Source organism: Littorina saxatilis, linkage group LG6 (genome assembly GCF_037325665.1).
Source record: "Littorina saxatilis isolate snail1 linkage group LG6, US_GU_Lsax_2.0, whole genome shotgun sequence".
Classification (NCBI taxonomy): Eukaryota; Metazoa; Mollusca; class Gastropoda; order Littorinimorpha; family Littorinidae; genus Littorina; species Littorina saxatilis.
In genome coordinates this window covers 24,467,338-24,489,816 of record NC_090250.1, presented here as the reverse complement: position 1 = coordinate 24,489,816, position 22,479 = coordinate 24,467,338, and the positions used below count along the sequence as shown (strand labels likewise).

At 43.2% G+C, this 22,479-nt stretch overlaps 1 protein-coding gene across 1 annotated transcript in view; it reads left to right on the top strand.

The window, feature by feature from the left end:
• The first annotated feature begins 1,628 nt into the window (after positions 1–1,628).
• LOC138968802 (uncharacterized) overlaps positions 1,629–22,479 on the top strand; it is a 98,372-nt gene continuing 77,521 nt past the window's right edge. Inside the window, exons 1-5 of the mRNA XM_070341447.1 lie at positions 1,629–1,734; positions 3,011–3,125; positions 5,138–5,198; positions 5,704–5,812; positions 9,651–9,715. Coding sequence (XP_070197548.1) covers positions 1,632–1,734; positions 3,011–3,125; positions 5,138–5,198; positions 5,704–5,812; positions 9,651–9,715 — 453 coding nt within the window. The 5' untranslated portion in view covers positions 1,629–1,631. The remainder of the gene's footprint in view (positions 1,735–3,010; positions 3,126–5,137; positions 5,199–5,703; positions 5,813–9,650; positions 9,716–22,479) is intronic.

Genomic DNA, 22,479 nt, shown 5'->3' with positions numbered 1-22,479 from the left:
GTGTGTGTGTGAACTATGAGAGCTAAGGTTATTTCAAGTGTAAGTTTATAAAGTACGTCCGTGCTCTTGTGCTGATATCGCGATTATTTATTGTGAAGAAACATACTGTCGGAGGACTCAAACATCTGTTGACACACTTTGTAAACTCAGCATGAAATCACAAGCTTTTTTTCTTCAAATAATGTGATGGTCCAACCAAGCGTTAAAAAGGCTTGATTTAGTGGGCAAATATTGACCGTTTTTCTTGCATTGCTGCGTAGGTTAAGTGCATGGACAAGGGGGGGGGGGGGGGAGAGTAGGTTAGGTAGGTAATGAGAGTTTACAGGGGAGAAAAGAAAATGTTGACGCTTATTGAAACATCAGGGACACACAACATACGTCCGTATTGATCTGTAAAGCCAGCAGGGAAAAAGTATGGAGCGTGTCGTTCAATCTTCATACTAATGCACAAGGTCAGATTTTGTCAAATGGCAATTCTGACTTGAGTTGATTGCGGTTGGTGTTGTTGCTGCTCCTTGTTTGACCGGCAACATTTAGTATCCATTGTAATCGAAGAGGGGGGTGGGGGGGGGGGGGGCGTTTCTCCATGTGCTTGCTTGTATAGTTACTGCCTAGCTAGGCGTCGTTTGTACCTACACTGATCGTAAGCTGTTCGCCCTAATGTTTAATCTATTGCCAGAAATGGCAGTAACGGGCATTTTGTACGACGCTTTATCGACAGAAACTGGTGGGATTAATAATAAGCGATGGCCACCTGTGGACCATAATATCGACAGACCTCTTTGCTGGTCGCAATGTGGAGAGAGAGGGTGGGGTGGTGGGTGAGAATTCAGCTGTGGTCACGGTAATGGGGTGGGGGGGGGGGTGTAGGAGGGAACATTAAAGGGTGACTGGTCACAGCTGTTGTTTTAAGACTGTTGACACGAATGTGGAGGTTCCGCTTTGTCGCTTCTTGATATCAACTGTATCTGCTGTACGCTCGGGGGGGAGGGGGGGGGGGGGCTAGGCTAATGATTTGTTTAAAACAAATGAGCTGCCGAGCTATGTATATATTTATCGATCTCATCGACGTTCAGCTGCACGTCCTGCTTTGCTTTGGGGTCGAGAGTGTGAATGGGGGAGGGAAGAGTGGAGGTTAGGGGGGGTGGGGGGTGGGGGGGGGGGCTCACAAAGGAAATGGAAGCGGAGGGGGGGGGGGGGGTGGATTGCTGGTGTGTGTTATGTCGACATTTGTCTCGGCTTGGCGGTGTCGCTGTTAATTACGGTAGCATTGTTTTATACACATGTTTTAGCAGCATCAATTTCACACTGTGATATTTCTAAGTGTGTGCACTGTGTGTGTGTGTCTGTGTGTGTGTGTGTGTGTGTGTGTGTGTGTGTGTGTGTGAGAGAGAGAGAGAGAGAGAGAGAGAGAGAGAGTTTTGTGTGTTTGTTTTTTATTGCTGCTGCTGAACACACACCCGTTCCTTGACCCAGTACTGCCCTGGCAGCGCTTTTCTCGGCCTTCACTGCTCGATCCACATCTACAGTTTTATTATGCTTGCGTGAGAAACCATGTTACTTTCAGAGCGATACCTTAAAACTCGATAGTTTTGAACAGGTCTGTCTCGTGTACGCTGAGATAAAACTGTATGCTCCTTGGTTTTCAACAGGTCTGTCTGGTGTACGCCGAGAACGGCCACTACGACCTGGTTCTGACGCGTTCCCATGTGCAGGACCTCGCTCTCTGTCAATGTAAGTACTCTTAATGACCGATTGTTGGATTAATCATTTGTTTGATTAACAATCTATTGATTGTTTGAGTGATTGACTTGGTTTATTGATTGTTTGTTTTAATGATTAACTGGCCTATCGATTGACTGATTGTTTGAATGATTGACTTGCCTAATGCAGCCTGATTGATTGTTTGAATGATTGAGTGACTTGGTTATGGATTGTTTGAATGATTGACTTGGTTATGGATTGTTTGAATGATTGACTTGCCTAATGATTGATTGTTTGAATGATTGAAGTGGTTATTGATTGATTGTTTGAATGATTGACTTGCGTTTTGATTGATTGTTTGAATGATTGACTTGCGTTTTGATTGAATTTTGGAATGATTGACTTGGTTATGGATTGTTGATGTGCAGTTTCAGACTTTGGGGGAAATGAAAACGTAAATGTGCATTATTTTCAAAATTTGCGAACATTTGACATTTTGGTGGATTTTCTCTCTCTTTTCTCTCTCCTAATTTTGCTGTTTGAACCTTTGTTAAAATGAGTTCTAGATTCCAAAAGAACGATAAGAAGATGCGCTCCCCCCACAGAATAGGATTTTCTTACTAACTCCAAGACCGGCACGGTTGGCCTAGTGGTAAGGCGTCCGCCCCGTGATCGGGAGGTCGTGGGTTCGAACCCCGGCCGGGTCATACCTAAGACTTTAAAATTGGCAATCTAGTGGCTGCTCCGCCTGGCGTCTGGCATTATGGGGTTAGTGCTAGGACTGGTTGGTCCGGTGTCAGAATAATGTGACTGGGTGAGACATGAAGCCTGTGCTGCGACTTCTGTCTTGTGTGTGGCGCACGTTAAATGTCAAAGCAGCACCGCCCTGATATGGCTCTTCGTGGTCGGCTAGGCGTTAAGCAAACAAACAAACAAAATACTAACTCCAAGCGCGATTCAGAGGGAAAATAGACATTGCGTGCATTTGCTTATTAATCAAGCACACTGAACGTTAGTGGGCCCGCACACATAAAACGAGAAATCATTTCCCCAGTCTTTGTTTTCCTATCACCACCTGTTGTGCCGTTTTTGTTGTTCTACCTTCTTTGGTTGTTACTTTGCACGTAAGTGTGTTACTTTGCCAATCTGGTTGCGGCTTTTGCTTCACCTGCCACTGTATCTTTGTGCATGTCGGTGTGTGTGTGTGTGTGTGTGTGTGTGTGTGTGTGTGTGTGTGTGTGTGTGTGTGTGTGTGTGTGTGTGTGTGTGTGTGTGTGTGTGTGTGTGTGTGTGTGTGTGTGTACAGCTGTGGTATACGAGGTGCTGTACCGGGGAGTGTTCGGCCTGACCACGGAGTTGGACGAAGCCGTCACTTTTATACGGCAGCAAAAGAAGGCGTCCACGGACATCAACGGCAAAATGTAAGCCTCTTATTTTGTGATTTGTTTCTATCAGTTTGTCAGTACAGAACCCCCCTCCTCCCCTCTCATTTTTAATCCTCCCCTCTCATTGTTAATAACTCCCAATTCAAGATACTCCCAACCTGTTTGAAGACTTGTCTTTCTCAGATTGTCTTTTAGTAACCTCTGTAAATTTACGTTCTTGTTGAGATGATTTTCTAATATGTATTTTTAAAGATCTTAGAAAGTGTGTGTGTGGTGGGGGGGGGGGGGGGGTCCTAAAGACTTTAATGATGTTTTCAGAGGTTTGTATTCGTAATTATTTATGGTGTACACGGAAGATGCGATTGAGCAAGTTTTGAATGGTGTATGTACACCCATCGTTAGTCACTTAAATTCCTACTTGTATACACTCCTAGGCATTTATTGTTGTTGGGTATTTTTCCAGAGGTAATTTTCAGTCTTGCTTCGTGTTTTCTTTTTGATCTTTTTTTGTTCGAAACAAAACAAAGACCAAACGTTTTTTTGTTTTTTTAAAGCATAACATAATCGTCGGAAATAAAACGCACACAAACAGACGGGAAAAAACGAAATTGGATTTTAACTTTTCGCTTCCTATCCCTATCCCTTCAAACCTGGAAAAAGCAGCATGGCAACTGAAGTCGGATGTGTTTGTTGTGGCGTGTTTGTGTCGTGTCGTGTCTGTGTCTGTTTGTGTTGTGTGTTGTGTTGTGTTGTGTTGTGTTGTGTTGTGTTGTGTTGTGTTGTGTTGTAATAATAATAATAATGATAATGATAATAATAATAATAATGGACATTTATATAGCGCTTCTCCACAGCTCGAAGCGCTTTACAAATTCAATTTACAAGTTCAATCAAAAACACAACACGATATAACCAACTAATACAGTTTGTCTCAGATGAAAAGGAAAATACTCATCAAAGAGCACATATACATGCTTGCATAAAATACAAAGAATCACATTTTTTCGCAGCGCAGCACAGTGCACAGTCAAAAAACACGCAAACAAACACATACAACAGACAAATGCTCACAAACACACACACATGCACAAACACACACACACACTGTATGACTGTGTTGTGTTGTGTCGTGTCGTGTTGTGTTGTGTGTATGTTAGTGTGTATGTGATTGTGTCCAAGACCTCTTACAAACGGCAGAGCAAACAACTGAGGCAGGGAGGAAAGTTCCAACGTGGGAATTCTAATTTAGAAGACATTTCTCCTGAATCCCAATCTTAATTCAAAACAAAACTAAACAAAAAAACATACGCGCTTTATCTGAATCCTAAGCCAAAATGTGTTTTATGATTTGAAAACTCAGCTTTCATCCCTACAAAGGTCGCCATAACGGTGAGGCTTTGCATGGTTGATCACGGGATCCAAGACATGCGGAGTGTTCCCTGAGCTTTGCCCTCGGGGGGTCCTCGTCACCTCAGAGCTCGACCACCTCCCTTTAATCAGACTTTAACGAGGGCTGCATCTGTGGCCCAATCTTACCATCTGCAGATCAGCACTTTCTTGGATCTTTCAACAGTGTTTTGCCCCGGGCTGCTGGGTCCCGGGCGACAGCTGAAGAGTCGGGGCTTTTAATAGGCTGTTGTGGCTGTATCAGATGAAACGATTGGTTCATAAAGTTTCGTGCCACTCCATATTGTCTACAGCGCTTGTTTCGCTGAAGTAGCAATTTGTCCCTGGCCTTTTTCTTGTGCTTTTTTTTGGAGCTAGATAAGGCCAAAGGCAGTTATTTCCGGAAAACGTATCTATCGTTGCAGCCGTTTATGATTTTTTTTCGTGCGTGTCACGAGGGGAGGTGTTGCATCACAAAATATTGACATTCATCGAACTGTCATCCAGAACTTATTCTAAAAACACAAAGCAGTGACGCATGTGTCATACGTTGATTTGTTTGCACCTACTCATAATTGATTAATTGACTAATCTGTCACGCTGCATATTGCCTTGCTTTAATTAAACGGTCTGTAATAAAGACGTGCTTTTTTTATCTATAGATTTGCCCTAACGTCCGAGTCACTGCACAGATTTTGCGACAAAGATTCTTCTCTTTGTCTGGTGAGTTAAACGAAAGCCACTCATGTATTGTTTGTTTGACATTAATACAGTCTTTTGATGTAAGTTTGTCGTATTTTCTGTTTTTGTTATTATTTATAGACTTGTAACGTTTCAAAACCAAGAAGAAAAAGAAAAAAAAGAAAAGTAACTTGATAAAACGTAGCATCTTCATAGAAGCAACAACCGAAGCTGAGTGATAACCCTTAATTATTATTTACCTGTGGTGTGTTTTGTTCGTCTACTTTAATAATACTGATACATACACATAATGGCCATGACCTTACATTAATGATGGTCAAAAAGAGACGCTTTTTGTTTTTCTAAATATCGATATCGTATGTTTTAAAGTCAATCTATAGATCGAGGGTTTAGTAAGTGTTTCGCTTTCTCTTGTAAATAAACGTACCATAAACTTACCTTTCTTTGTTTTTTTGTTGGTTGATTATTTGTGAAAAAGGCTGGGTCCTACATGTCTTTTATTGACGTAGTGTATGGCATGTGACAGGGTGTGTGTGAGAGACCGACGCCGCCATTGCCGTACAGAATCGCCAAGGCGTTGGACCCAGTGCTTTTCAGGAACGTGGAACTGGACATTGTCCAGGAGGAGAAGAGAGGTGAGGCTAGCTTTAATGAGAGACTTACCACGGCCGGTCTTCAAAATCCTGGACCTCTGTTATCACGGGGGAGGGAGGAGAGTGTATGTGTGTGCATCTCTAAGACCAGAACAAGTCGTGGAGAGGAACAAAGACTTGAATAGAATTGAATTGAACTTTTATTTTTCGAGGGTGACAGAATAAGCAATACAAGCATGCTTTTTTTTCTCTCGTCCGGCTCTCGCCCATTGAGGTAACTCAATAACAAGAACAAAGAGACGTTAAGTTGACATGTCCAACAATCAAAGAGAGAGAGAGAGAAACGGAGAGAGAGAGAGAGACAGAGTATGAGTGTGCATCTATGTAAGTAAGCCTATAGGATAGGAACAAAGTCTTCAGAGAGAGTATATGATAGGAACCGGAGGGAGGAAAAATGACGAGAGAGAGAGAAAGTGTGTGTGTGTGCGTGCGTGTGTGCGAGTTATTTGATGTCATGGCAAGTTGCAGCTCCTTCCAGAACCTGACCTATCAAAAGTAAGGGAAAGTCGCCAATCCCGGAACAGTCGGCAAACTTGGAACACCTCAATATGCGATCAACGGAAAACAGTTCATGAACAATTGTTTTGCAGAAATGTCTAGTGACTTTCCTTGATGTTATTCCAGCAAGACAAATGGCTACCACGGCAAAACAAAAAAAAGTGGTACGTTTTTTAAACTTTTCTTCCTTCTTCTTCTTATTTTTACCGTCTACAATTCGTATTTTTACTCTTTATCTATATACGTTCACATAAAATGTTGATTGCTATGATAAACCTTCATGGATTTGCAATAATTTTAACGGAGACAAAGATTTGAAGCGTCACGTATATCCAACAGGTTAACTCAAAATCCATGCAGGTGCCATGCGGCAATGATGGAACACATTCGAGAGGCAAACATGGAACAGTGTTCCAGCTTTGCCGCATTCCGTTCCATCTTACCCTTATCAAACAATAAACTGAACACTGCTGTTTTATTCACGTATTCAATTCTCTTTTCGGTTTTGTTGTGTTTTTCCCTTCTATAAGTTTTATTGAATGATTGATTGGTTTGTTTGACAGTATTGTGTGACCCGGACGGTGGTTACCAGAAGAAATGGGCTGCGCTTTGTCGGCAGTGAGAAACGGATTTAAAAGACATTAAGAAGGAAAAAACAAATTAAAAAAGTAAAGTGCACAGGAAGACCTTCTACATTAACACCAGAGTTAGAACAAGAACTAGTCAATAACATTCATGAAGCTGTGATAAAATTGCCAACGTCAACCCCATCGTTGTTTTGTACACTGGACATGGAGATTCTGTATGATTGCTTGGTGTCAGCAGCAGATGTTATCCTACCTGCCGTTGATGTCATGCAACGCACAACCACAAACTCGTCGAAGAGAACACAACGAGAACAAAAATCTGAAATCATCACATCTTCTTTTTACAAGCAAAAGCTGTAGATTTCACTTGCAAAAGGTAATGCAGGTCAACAGAAGAGAGGAAAGGAGGAAGCTACAAAATAATATTCTGCTCAGAAAAAAACCCCAAGAGGGGGACATCTTCAATCTGCTCGGAGGAAGAAAAGGGGAACATTCTTAACGGTGATGCGTTCTATCCTGGAGGCAAACACTTGGTACTGCTTCATGTGTGGCACCAACTCCCCTGAGGACATGATACAGTGCCAGAAGTGGACTCAGTGGGCACACGAGGACTGCACTAAATTAGTAAAAGCAGAGAACAAAAGGACTTTGTCTGCGAAATCTGTACTTATTTATTTTTTTGTGTCTGCGAAATCAGTTCTTAAATCTGTTCTTAGTTATTTGCTTTCAGACTTTATGCGTATTGATTCTTACATTTAGTCAATTGGGCAGGTAGTCCTTTTATATCTGTTAGTCAACTGAAGAGGGGTACAAATGAAGCTGCAAAATCTCGTGGTACTGCTTCATGTGTGGCACCAACTCCCCCGAGGGCATGATACAATACCAGAAGTGCACACAGTGTTCACACGATGACTGCGCTGACAGTAGAAGACAAAAGAACATTGTCTGCGAAATCGGTTCTTAGCTTCTTTTTTTTCCTTTTTTTTTTAAGGTTTTGTTTCTCGGTTTTTTTTTCAACCTAGCCCTTATTTATTTATTTGTTCTCACATTTTAGGCTTAAATTGTTATCCGATTTGTTATTTCCTTGATAAAAATCAAAATATCATGTGGAAAAAACCCATTTAAATAAAATGGCTCAATCAAAATGTTATGGTGTATTTATTTTTCTTGTGTGTGTGGCAAAGTGTGCTTTTGTGCGTGTGATTGAGAGTGGTTAGGTGTATATATATGTGTGTGTGAGAGACACAAAGAGAGCTAGAAAGAGAGTCGGTGTGTTTTTGTATGTGTTCCGAGTTTGACAACACGGTGTCCCACTTTGCACACCCATGCGTACAACCTGGAACAGATGCAGACATTTTTATAATGATCAGTCTGATGAGTTGCGTGACTTTTATGTTGTTGGTTTATTTACTAATAGACTGTAGTATATGATACTATAAAGAACGCTTTGCAATATCCATACTGTTGTCTGGTCTGGTTGTTTTTCCTTAACTGTTCCGGGTTTGGCGACTTTCCCCTACATGTTTATTGTTAACTGCGTTTGGGAACGAGTCCATATGTGAATTCCAGCGCGCGTGACTGATGCAACTTTCGCGAGACAGGATGCAAACTAAGACAATAGAACACACCTGCAACAGCTGAAACATGCCTCCAATCTCAGCTCGTTCGGTATACATATCTATCAGTTGATATTATGGCAATAGAGTATCATATTTCATTGGGACAAGAAACCACCCACACAGAGGTTAGAAAATAGCGAGTTACAAAACCTGCTATCGGAGGAGTCGATGCATATAGATGAGATTTTGTTTGTTTTGCGGTCGTTTCTTTGACTTGCCATTGTAAAGTCTCGATTTTGACGCGTGTGAAATATATGAATGGATACAATCTGTGCACGTGGCAAACGCTGATTCGAGTCGACTGCATTCTTTAGAGCAGTACGGTTGTTTTTCTGCATTAGGACAAAACACATGGTTTTCGTCGAGAAAAAAAGAGGAGAAAACAGTTTACAATATCCCGAGAGAGTTTGGAGCATTGGCAAAAAATCCGTCTAGATTGGTGTGTCGCTTTCAGCTTCAAACAAAATCGATCGATGTTTGTTTAAAAGCAGAGGACTTTGCGATCGTTACAACCCAGTTTGTAGACAGCTTTCAGCTGTGTAAACGTCGCAGGTTATTTGCATCTTGCACTTTCTTACACTTTGCTTTCGCAGTTAAAACTTATGAAGGAGAAGGCGTGAAGAACGTCTTGTTGTATACTTGTACAGTACTCTCTACTTTTTTTCCCTCGCGTTGGAAGCTGTAAAGAAATTTTCTCTTTGTGTTGCTGATCATAGAACCACGCCGTGCACACGTAAGCTATCAACTTATTTTTTTTTTGTTTCAACAATAAATCATGTCATAGTTTCACTACGTTGACTACAGAACCGGGTCCTTGTTTTATATTCGTGAAGTCATTGTTTAAAGTTTATTCGTGAGAAGCAGAGAATCTTTTATGAAACTACAAAAAAAAAAAACGGCTCATTGTATGTTGTTTTCAAAGTTTACCCCCCCCCCGAAAAAATGGCAGAAGTTTAATTCAACATAGAGTGGTAAATCATAGAGCAGGTTTTTGTTCCCTTTGAAAGACGAGTTTTTCTCTCCACTGAACACCTGAAGCGATGAGAGTTAAGAAAAAGAGTGCACACTATATCTTTCGCAGCGTGTAAGGTGATGTTGTTATTGTTGGGTGTGCAGAAATCAAGCTGCGTCTTCAAGGCAGAGGGTTATACGGAGTGTTCTGTCCAGGGGACAAGTGTCAGGTCAGTACTTTTATTTCTCCGTCGTCGTCGTCTTTTTTTCTGTCTGCAAGTTTGTTTTTCTGCCTGTCGGTGTGTGACAATGTGTCTAAATGCGTGACAATGTGTCTAAATACATTCCTGTCTCTTCGAAGACATCTGTCTTTCCTTGTAAAAGATCTTGTACACCACCAACGAACCGTCCGGACTTTATTCTGGGGCAGGAGCACCCCTTCACTTTGACCCACACGCACAGTCGGAACAGTCCCGAGTCGACCACGTGGAAGTTACGTCACAGACAAAATCAAATCGGATCAAATCAAAGTTACTTGATAACAACTCAAACCTGAGAAATTACAGCAGTGGGGCATGAACATGAAGACAAACGGGAACACTACAACATTATTTACATTAAAATACATGTGTTAACTTGTACGATTCTTGTATTTATCCAAAAAACCTCGCTGTCGACTGAAAGAGGAGCGACCCTTTCAGATTCACTTAGTTAGACACCCCCCCCCCCCCCCAATTGACACCATATGCTTTCTATGGTCAAAAGCAGCGGAGAATCGGTTTTGAAAACAGCCAATCCTTCCCCCCCCCCCCAATTGACACCATATGCTTTCGATGTGCAGCGGAGAATCGGTCTTGAAAACAGCCAATCTCGCAAGTCAGATTTTGTTTGGTTTAAACATTTCATTCAAATTACATAACATGAAACAGTTGTATTTGTAAGCAAGATTTCGTTGTTGTCATGCACACGACCACCGTGACGACAGAATTCAGTATCGCCTGCATGGTAGGCAAGGGTAGCATAATATAACGATTCTTGTTCACCACCATATCAATACGTACTCTACATCTGTTTACCGCTGCATCTATGACAGACATTCGCGACTCTTGTCAAAGTAACATTAAAAAAAAAAAAAAGTATCCGAATACAGAATCGGTTTATACCATGATGTTATTCAATCGCACAGTAACACGGCGGTTCACGGTGACGAGGGCAGAATAAAAACAGCCCGCCTTTCATACGTACGTGTAAGCATTCTTTTACACAACTGGTGCGGAACTCTACAGTTGCTGGGAAAGGTTCGCCCTTCTCCTTCGCATGTTATTTTCAGATCCTGAACGTACTCCCCTTTGAATCCTGCTTTTAGTTTTTCAGCTCTTAACCCGTGTAATGGTGGTTCGAGTTTATGGCGTGATATTCCGCAGGATTTCCGGACTTGGGTTTCTGCTGTGAACATTCTTTATTACTATATTTAGGTGGTGTTGTTTTTTTTTGGTTTTTTTTTTTGGGGGGGGGGGGAGGGCTTTTTCTGTTCAGGGATTAATGACGTTCTAAGCCAGTGCTTGGTAATGAGAAATGTGGTCTCATCTGAGAAAGAGCCTGAGAAGAGTCTTCTTTGGTGGATTGAGGAAAGGGAATTGTACTGGATAACAACTACAGTTTATAGGTGACATTTCACGATAAGATGATTGAAGGACAGTATTTTATGTCCATCTTCTCCACCCGCGTGAATACATTGCTCTTACGGTCAGTTATAAACATACAGCTTTCGAGCGCGGTTTTTTTTTTACCCTAGTTCCATGCATTTTGAAACTACTGCCGTTGTCGACTTGTTTTTCAGTCAGCTGTGTTGTCTGAAAAATAAAGTGCATAGAAAAAGAACAACAAGTCGCGTAAGGCGAAAATACAATATTTAGTCAAGTAGCTGTCGAACTCACAGAATGAAACTGAACGCAATGCCATTTTTCAGCAAGACCGTATACTCGTAGCATCGTCAGTCCACCGCTCATGGCAAAGGCAGTGAAATTGACAAGAAGAGCGGGGTAGTAGTTGCGCTAAGAAGGATAGCACGCTTTTCTGTACCTCTCTTTGTTTTAACTTTCTGAGCGTGTTTTTAATCGAAACATATCATATCTATATGTTTTTGGAATCAGAAACCGACAAGGAATAAGATGAAAGTGTTTTTAAATTGATTTGGACAATTTAATTTTGATAATAATTTTTATATATTTAATTTTCAGAGCTTGTTTTTAATCCGAATATAACATATGTATATGTTTTTGGAATCAGCAAATGATGGAGAATAAGATGAACGTAAATTTGGATCGTTTTATAAATTTTTATTTTTTTTTACAATTTTCAGATTTTTAATGACCAAAGTCATTAATTAATTTTTAAGCCACCAAGCTGCAATGCAATACCGAAGTCCGGGCTTCGTCGAAGATTACTTGACCAAAATTTCAACCAATTTGGTTGAAAAATGAGGGCGTGACAGTGCCGCCTCAACTTTCACGAAAAGCCGGATATGGCGTCATCAAAGACATTTATCAAAAAAATGAAAAAAACGTATGGGGATTTCATACCCAGGAACTCTCATGTCAAATTTCATAAAGATCGGTCCAGTAGTTTAGTCTGAATCGCTCTACACACACACACACACAGACAGACAGACAGACAGACGCACATACACCACGACCCTCGTTTCGATTCCCCCTCGATGTTAAAATATTTAGTCAAAACTTGACTAAATATAAAAAGGAACAGAACCAGAAAGGACAAATTGCGGGGACCTACATTTTCACATGTCGAGGTCATTCTGATAAGCATCGCTCCACGGCTATTGCCAGTAGTCTCTCTGACCGGACGCTACAGTCCCACGTGAATCTATCAAAATAAGAATACAGAGTTATCTCCCACATGTTTTTTTGCGAGCACTGATCTAAATTTGAGATCAGTGTTCGTAAGACGAAAATGATTGCAGATTGGCCGACTTGGACAGTGATCTCTGTTCTGTTCTTCACAATTATGATAAAGACATCGTTCTAAGGTCAAAACAAGTCGAAATTTTGGGACTGCTGCCGGAAGAAGACCGTAATATATGGTTTCATCACTGTCAACTGGTTACAGAAAAAATCGTCTGCTCCAGTGAGCGCCGAAACCAAACGGTTGATTATCACGTGACACTTTTGCCATATTTAGAGTTGTTTGCACAGTAAATACAGCCGCGAAAAATAGCTCACTTGAAACTGTCTTACATATCAATTCCTTTGTAATTTAAAAATTACAAAACACGTACCATGAAAAATCATTATCGACGATCGCGAATCTGCTTATATCACTAATACATTACAAAAAGCTCTAAATATGTAAATGAAAAAAAAATCGGTTTCCTTGCCAGACAAGGAAACTCAAGGCATCCTGTCGGGGAGAGAATGAGAACTCATTTTGACCTGAATTCAGGATGATGTCGAGGTATACCGGCTGTTCACTTGAAAATCTGTAAACAAAGAAACAACCTAACACTGACCTACTTTTTCGAAACGTTATTTTTACAATGCGCCAACTAATAAAGAGACTGTGCACCACGTTGTTAGTCACAAGAGTGACGTATGTTATGACGAGGTTTGCACATACACCTAAATGATCTTAACAATTACCCCCTGCGGGTTAGGGGGAAGAATTTACCCGATGCTCCCCAGCATGTCGTAAGAGGCGACTAACGGATTCTGTTTCTCCTTTTACCCTTGTTAAATGTTTCTTGTATAGAATATAGTCAATTTTTGTAAAGATTTTAGTCAAGCAATATGTAAGAAATGTTAAGTCCTTTGTACTGGAAACTTGCATTCTCCCAGTAAGGTAATATATTGTACTACGTTGCCAACCCCTGGAGCAATTTTTTGATTAGTGCTTTTGTGAACAAGAAACAATTAACAAGTGGCTCTATCCCATCTCCCCCCCTTTCCCCGTCGCGATATAACCTTCGTGGTTGAAAACGACGTTAAACACCAAATAAAGAAAGAAAGAATCTTAACACTTAAATGGACTGTGCACCACGTTGTTGGTCTTGAGAGTGACGTTATGATGAGGTTTGCACATACACACGCTAAATGAACCAATCGCATAATGAAATGTCCAGGGAGGCACGTGCAGCACTTTAACAGCTTAACACGCGCACTCGCAACCACCCGCTCTCTCTCTCAATCGCTCTCTCAATCTCTCTCTCTCTCTCTCTCTCTCTCTCTCTCTCTCTCTCTCTCTCTCTCTCTCTCTCTCTCTCTCTCTCTCTCTCTCTCTCTCTCTCTCTCTCTCTCTCTCTCTCTATGCCTCTCTCTTTTCTGCAACACACGCACGCGTGACCCCCCCCCCCTCCACTCCGCCGTACACAAACAGATTTACACACACACAACAAACACACACACACACACACGCACTCGCACTCTCTAGGTCTGTCCCCAACGCGCCGCATCTATCTTGTCAGTAAAATCGGGCAATAACTGTCAACAGTGGCAAGGGATCGGTTGATCGGAATTATTTCAAAGCCGTTTAGCTCGTTATTCGTCGTTGCCGCCAGCGGTTTTGACGACCAAAAATGCCCCAATACATATGATTAATAATGATCATTATTTTTATGTCCTTGTTTGCATGCATATTGATACTGCTGCTGTTTTGTTTCGCCTGATTGTCAAGTATAAGAACGAATGTATCGATTGAACATTGAAATTTCCTACTTTGAACCATGCGACGTCAGAGTCCGAATGAAAGTCATATTTAGGGCGCAAAGAAACAAGAAAGGTTTGTTGTTGGAATGTAATATTTATCTCAAAACAAAACAAAACAAAACGTTGACTGATCTTCGACCCAGCGGTCTTATAAGTTGACACACAGACAAACACTTGAAATACAGAAAAATAAACTTATCTGAGAGATTGTCGAGAAGCTAGCTCGCTCGCTCGAGAGACAATGTTTTTGGATTTCATGTTTAGGCGGTTAGCCGAGACTACAGTTAAAAGAGTGCCTGTTTATGGGTGTTCAATCGTAAAATAAAATAGGAATTGTAATTGATGTCGATCGATACATAACTGTTTTTGTATTTTTGACCAAAATAATGTCATTTTACAAGATCTCGACAGTTATTGCTCACCTCGACCTTAGAGGATCAATGACTGTCTCGATGTGTGTAAAAATACTAAAATGTCATATTTTGGTCAAAATACAAATAACATGTATTTAAACTGAATCAGACAGCATTTAGTGGTCTTTGAAAACATTGTCTACCCACACCCCCCTTTGTGTGTGTGTGTGTGTGTGTGTGTGTGTGTGTGTACCCTTTTTCATGACCATACATCCGAATGACGTGCTTGTGTACACCTGTCCTGACCGTTTGAGGAGAAAAAACACACCTAAAGAAAGAAGTCAGACGAACAAGCAAAGATGAAATATGCGCAACCAAATCAAAAACGAAAAATGAGAAGGTAACGTCTGGTTAGTCAAACCCAGATTACGTAAACTGTTTATGCTAATTGCTCGGTGTCAGGCGTTCCGAAAACAACATGGTTGTTTTAAGAGCAGATGAACCACACTTTTCCATCCATTGTTTAATTGTATGGACAATAAATTATCGTATGTAGAATGTAACGTATGTATCGTATGTATAATTTGTGACTGGGTGAGACATGAAGCCTGTGCTGCGACTTCTGTCTTGTGTGTGGTGCACGCTGTCTGTGTAAAAAGTAGGGAGTATCGTCCCTTGATCCCACTCGTTGAACATTTCTTTCTTTATTTGGTGTTTAACGTCGTTTTCAACCACGAAGGTTATATCGCGACGACTCGTTGAACATGCCTTTGACCATGCAGTCGCTTCAGCCAGCGAAATATCTCGACTCTGCTCTTTAAATCCATGCAGAATGTGCGTATCGTATGAAGTATTCTTTATTTTCTCAATATTGACACATGTAGGCCTGTACCTATACGCAGGGATCGCGCTAGCTTTTTAAAAAACGCGTAAGTCATACGCAACGAAACGAAAAAAACGCGTCACGGACCAATATTTTTGCGTACTACGAAAACACGTACAGACACAAACAAAACACGCACGAAAGACTTAAAAACACTCCTTACCTAAATACGGCGAGTTTTCCTGTCGAACTCCCCGCACGCCTGTCGAATAACACCCATGCTGTCTCCAACCTTCGGGCCTTGCGAGTTTGTTTCCCGCTCTAATACGACTAGACACACTTTCCGCCTTTTGGAAGCGCGAGATGGGAGAGCAGCTAATGTCTGTTTCATTATCCGACAAGACATTATCTGGTAATACCCTCGTTACGTTCGTTTGCGATACTTCGATGCAAAAAGAAACGGACTTTAGTTTTGACGCGCAGATTTCATGTGTGTCGTCACTTCTCGAGCCCTATAGTCAGTTTCAGGATCGGGTGATTATTAAGTCAGAGCAAAAGCGCTGCGTGAAGGCAAGAAAAAGTAACAATATTTTTGCGTATGGCTTACGCGGCGCGGCGAAAAAAACGCGTCAGCGACTTTTAAAATGCGTCAAATACGCAAAAATCGTGCGTAAACGCGATCCCTGTATACGTGATATTGACTTTGACACCACAAAATATTTCAGTCGTATGTTGAAAATATTTCAGTCGTATGTTGAAAAAAGTAGTCCATCTGTAAACTCTGAATATGCAGATGACCTCTATAAATTATTCAATTGTACTCTGAAATCAAAGACAATGACAGTTGAGATCGAAACTCGGTTGTGATGGGATATCCATAAAGTTGTGATGGAATATTCAGAATAATCACCTCCTCAGCTAACAGAGACAAAGAGGCAGTTCATGGGATAAAGCTTCCTCATGCAAATGAGGATTATCCGGGACCTTTGATGTGACTGAATACGTTACGGATCAAAGGAGCACGCGCAGCACATTAAGCTGGTAACTGCCGTTTAGTCATCTGATACATTCTGGCGGCGTCGTTGAACATTGCATATTAGTTGTGTTGATGAATGATGAAGCAAACATATCAACTTGCAAAATCAGCCCTTGCTTAATTTGTAAGCTTATAGCAGGCCCAGAATATTGCAAAGAGCTTGTTGCTTTTGACATTCCCACAGATTTACAGCTCCGGTAGGGGAGACCGGGGCTAGTCCGCCTACTTTTATGCTTTTGGTAGCATAACTGGCGAGTTTGATGAACTAGAAGACTGATTTTTTATTTTACATCAAGACAAATGTGTAGCTGATATCAATGTGCAGACAGTTTTTATGTGCGCATGAACATTTGTTGTACATACTGCTCACGGCGAACATGCCCCATGACAAATAGGCGGACTTGCCCCCGCACGGGCAAGCAACTCTAGTGCCATGCAGATAGCGAGCACAACATGGGAAGGAAGAAGCAAAACTTTCGTCAGAACTCGAACGCCCTTTCACTCGACACCAAGACTAAGTATTTGTTCTCAGAGGTAATGCATCAAAACCTAAGTCAACTCCTATGCATTCATGTTACAAAAATGAAGAAAAACACTTTTTGTGATCTGTACTCACGATATATGGGCGCGCAACCTCTGAACTTCTGCAGGATATGGCGGGAAGAAGGGACACCACTCTCACATTGTGTGAATGACTAAAAGGTGGCAAACGTAAGAATAAACAAAGACGGATGTACTCCGGGGGCGGACTAGCCCCGGTCTACCCCATGTGAAACAGTTGTATTGCGAAAGCTGCTGACTTAGGGTAAAAGTCTGTGTGTGTTGTAAGATAGCTATGCACTGCTAGACCTGCAGGAACCGTTGTGCGTGTTGTAAGATAGCTATGCTCTGCTAAACCTGCAGGAAATGTGCGTGTTGTAAGATAGCTATGCACTGCTAAACCTGCAGGAAATGTGCGTGTTGTAAGATAGCTATGCACTGCTAAACCTGCAGGAAATGTGCGTGTTGTAAGATAGCTATGCACTGCTAAACCTGCAGGAAATGTGCGTGTTGTAAGATAGCTATGCACTGCTAAACCTGCAGGAAATGTGCGTGTTGTAAGATAGCTATGCACTGCTAAACCTGCAGGAAATGTGCGTGTTGTAAGATAGCTATGCACTGCTAAACCTGCAGGAACTGTGCGTGTTGTAAGATAGCTATGCACTGCTAAACCTGCAGGAACTCGAGTTAAAAGATAATTATGATCATACGAGTTTCACTGCGACATCGTAATCTTTGTTTTGGGGAAATGTTTGCATTACGTACCGCTGAAGACTAAATGCAGCGCTCCAAAACGTCCTAGGCATGGGCTTTTGATTGCTTAGCCTTCACGCTGTGATTCTGCCTCATTTCTTAGTGTGCTGCATACGTCGTGCAACTAATGCGAATTAAAACCTGCAATGCTTCACTTGCAGCCACACCCGGCCTTTACCACCCCGCGGGAACAGCCATAAAAATGCAGAATTGACAAATCGCATTGTAGTGCTTCAGTGCAGTATTTCAAAAGCGTATAATTATTCTTGAATGGAGTTTTCAGTTTTCTGGGTATATTTAGGCCGACACAGCCCAGTGATTTGCCGCTGGTGATGGTGGATTAAGAAGTACTGGGTTCACTATCCACTATCAGTAGGGAGTAAACAGGGAGTGACTGCATGCGAGATGATAAACTAAGAGTAATACCTAGTTGAAGACCTTTAGGTCGAAACGTTGTTCATTGTCATTTGTTTGTATATTTCGTTGTGAGTCTAGTATATTAGGTATTACTCTTACACTATCAGTAGGGCAATATGAGTCATACGGGTGGAAGAGTCAACGAGGCATGTCGTTTTGTTGGCGGCGACACCATACTTTTTGCTTAACCCTAGCACGAAACAGGATGTGGGAGCCCGTGTGAAAGTCTGGTGGCTGGTTTGTGTGTGGGTGGGTCGGTGTGGGTGTGGGGGAGTGTTTTTCTTGTAAATCTTCTTTTCCAACTCCGCGTGACACGGAACGGTTCAACTTTGACCCGTCGTGATTTTCACAAGAGGAGTCCTTCCCGTGAAAACAGTCGGCTCACCATCTCAGATCTGGCCAGGTATAATAAGACCATCCCTCCACTTAAACACATACCACAAATTAATGTCAAGACTGCGTCGTACGCAGAGTGAGAATTTGTTTATGAACTTATTTGACAGATTGTTACTAGTTCCGTGTAAGAAATGCAGGCAGAGAGCACCCTGGCTGTCAGGTTTTGGTGTTACAAGTTCCCTGTAAGAAATGCAGGCAGAGAGCACCCTGGCTGTCAGGTTTTGGTGTTACAAGTTCCCTGTAAGAAGTGCAGGCAGAGAGCACCCTGGCTGTCAGGTTTTGGTGTTACAAGTTCCCTGTAAGAAGTGCAGGCAGAGAGCACCCTGGCTGTCAGGTGTTGGTGTTACAAGTTCCCTGTAAGAAGTGCAGGCAGAGAGCACCCTGGCTGTCAGGTGTTGGTGTTACAAGTTCCCTGTAAGAAATGCAGGCAGAGAGCACCCTGGCTGTCAGGTTTTGGTGTTACAAGTTCCCTGTAAGAAATGCAGACAGAGAGCACCCTGGCTGTCAGGTGTTGGTGTTACAAGTTCCCTGTAAGAAGTGCAGGTAGAGAGCACCCTGGCTGTCAGGTGTTGGTGTTACAAGTTCCCTGTAAGAAATGCAGGCAGAGAGCACCCTGGCTGTCAGGTGTTGGTGTTACAAGTTCCCTGTAAGAAATGCAGGCAGAGAGCACCCTGGCTGTCAGGTTTTGGTGTTACAAGTTCCCTGTAAGAAATGCAGGCAGAGAGCACCCTGGCTGTCAGGTTTTGGTGTTACAAGTTCCCTGTAAGAAGTGCAGGCAGAGAGCACCCTGGCTGTCAGGTGTTGGTGTTACAAGTTCCCTGTAAGAAATGCAGGCAGAGAGCACCCTGGCTGTCAGGTTTTGGTGTTACAAGTTCCCTGTAAGAAATGCAGGCAGAGAGCACCCTGGCTGTCAGGTTTTGGTGTTACAAGTTCCCTGTAAGAAGTGCAGGCAGAGTGAGAGAGCACCCTGGTTGTCAGGTGTTGGTGTTACAAGTTCCCTGTAAGAAATGCAGGCAGAGAGCACCCTGGCTGTCAGGTTTTGGTGTTACAAGTTCCCTGTAAGAAGTGCAGGCAGAGAGCACCCTGGCTGTCAGGTTTTGGTGTTACAAGTTCCCTGTAAGAAGTTCAGGCAGAGAGCACCCTGGCTGTCAGGTTTTGGTGTTACAAGTTCCCTGTAAGAAGTGCAGGCAGAGAGCACCCTGGCTGTCAGGTTTTGGTGTTACAAGTTCCCTGTAAGAAGTGCAGGCAGAGAGCACCCTGGCTGTCAGGTGTTGGTGTTACAAGTTCCATGTAAGAAGTGCAGGCAGAGAGCACCCTGGCTGTCAGGTGTTGGTGTTACAAGTTCCCTGTAAGAAGTGCAGGTAGAGAGCACCCTGGCTGTCAGGTGTTGGTGTTACAAGTTCCCTGTAAGAAGTGCAGGCAGAGAGCACCCTGGCTGTCAGGTGTTGGTGTTACAAGTTCCCTGTAAGAAATGCAGGCAGAGAGCACCTTGGCTGTCAGGTTTTGGTGTTACAAGTTCCCTGTAAGAAATGCAGGCAGAGAGCACCCTGGCTGTCAGGTTTTGGTGTTACAAGTTCCCTGTAAGAAGTGCAGGTAGAGAGCACCCTGGCTGTCAGGTGTTGGTGTTACAAGTTCCCTGTAAGAAATGCAGGCAGAGAGCACCCTGGCTGTCAGGTGTTGGTGTTACAAGTTCCCTGTAAGAAATGCAGGTAGAGAGCACCCTGGCTGTCAGGTTTTGGTGTTACAAGTTCCCTGTAAGAAATGCAGGCAGAGAGCACCCTGGCTGTCAGGTTTTGGTGTTACAAGTTCCCTGTAAGAAGTGCAGGCAGAGAGCACCCTGGCTGTCAGGTGTTGGTGTTACAAGTTCCCTGTAAGAAATGCAGGCAGAGAGCACCCTGGCTGTCAGGTTTTGGTGTTACAAGTTCCCTGTAAGAAATGCAGGCAGAGAGCACCCTGGCTGTCAGGTTTTGGTGTTACAAGTTCCCTGTAAGAAGTGCAGGCAGAGTGAGAGAGCACCCTGGTTGTCAGGTGTTGGTGTTACAAGTTCCCTGTAAGAAATGCAGGCAGAGAGCACCCTGGCTGTCAGGTTTTGGTGTTACAATTCCCCTGTAAGAAATGCAGGCAGAGAGCACCCTGGCTGTCAGGTTTTGGTGTTACAAGTTCCCTGTAAGAAATGCAGGTAGAGAGCACCCTGGCTGTCAGGTGTTGGTGTTAAAAGTTCCCTGTAAGAAATGCAGGCAGAGAGCACCCTGGCTGTCAGGTGTTGGTGTTACAAGTTCCCTGTAAGAAATGCAGGCAGAGAGCACCCTGGCTGTCAGGTTTTGGTGTTAAAAGTTCCCTGTAAGAAGTGCAGGCAGAGAGCACCCTGGCTGTCAGGTGTTGGTGTTACAAGTTCCCTGTAAGAAGTGCAGGCAGAGAGCCCTGGCTGTCAGGTTTTGGTGTTACAAGTTCCGTGTAAGAAATGCAGGCAGAGAGCACCCTGGCTGTCAGGTTTTGGTGTTACAAGTTCCGTGTAAGAAATGCAGGCAGAGAGCACCCTGGCTGTCAGGTGTTGGTGTTACAAGTTCCGTGTAAGAAGTGCAGGCAGAGAGCACCCTGGCTGTCAGGTGTTGGTGTTACAAGTTCCGTGTAAGAAGTGCAGGCAGAGAGCACCCTGGCTGTCAGGTGTTGGTGTTACAAGTTCCCTGTAAGAAATGCAGGCAGAGAGCACCCTGGCTGTCAGGTGTTGGTGTTACAAGTTCCCTGTAAGAAATGCAGGCAGAGAGCACCCTGGCTGTCAGGTTTTGGTGTTACAAGTTCCGTGTAAGAAATGCAGGCAGAGAGCACCCTGGTTGTCAGGTGTTGGTGTTACAAGTTCCCTGTAAGAAGTGCAGGCAGAGAGCACCCTGGCTGTCAGGTGTTGGTGTTGCACCCTGGCTGTCAGGTTTTGGTGTTACAAGTTCCCTGTAAGAAGTGCAGGCAGAGAGCACCCTGGCTGTCAGGTGTTGGTGTTACAAGTTCCCTGTAAGAAGTGCAGACAGAGAGCACCCTGGCTGTCAGGTGTTGGTGTTACAAGTTCCCTGTAAGAAATGCAGACAGAGAGCACCCTGGCTGTCAGGTTTTGGTGTTACAAGTTCCCTGTAAGAAATGCAGGCAGAGAGCACACTGGCTGTCAGGTTTTGGTGTTACAAGTTCCCTGTAAGAAATGCAGGTAGAGAGCACCCTGGCTGTCAGGTTTTGGTGTTACAAGTTCCCTGTAAGAAGTGCAGGCAGAGAGCACCCTGGCTGTCAGGTGTTGGTGTTACAAGTTCCCTGTAAGAAATGCAGGCAGAGAGCACCCTGGCTGTCAGGTTTTGGTGTTAAAGTTCCCTGTAAGAAATGCAGGCAGAGAGCACCCTGGCTGTCAGGTGTTGGTGTTACAAGTTCCCTGTAAGAAATGCAGGCAGAGAGCACCCTGGCTGTCAGGTTTTGGTGTTAAAGTTCCCTGTAAGAAATGCAGGCAGAGAGCACCCTGGCTGTCAGGTGTTGGTGTTACAAGTTCCGTGTAAGAAATGCAGGCAGAGAGCACCCTGGCTGTCAGGTTTTGGTGTTACAAGTTCCCTGTAAGAAATGCAGGCAGAGAGCACCCTGGCTGTCAGGTTTTGGTGTTACAAGTTCCCTGTAAGAAATGCAGGTAGAGAGCACCCTGGCTGTCAGGTTTTGGTGTTACAAGTTCCCTGTAAGAAGTGCAGGCAGAGAGCACCCTGGCTGTCAGGTTTTGGTGTTACAAGTTCCGTGTAAGAAGTGCAGGCAGAGAGCACCCTGGCTGTCAGGTTTTGGTGTTACAAGTTCCCTGTAAGAAATGCAGGTAGAGAGCACCCTGGCTGTCAGGTTTTGATGTGTCCAAGCGGAGGGATGGTCTTTTCCCACGTCAAATTCTCGCAAGACATGGGCAGGGGAGTCGACTGGGTTAACACGGAAATGAGTTGGTCTTTTATTC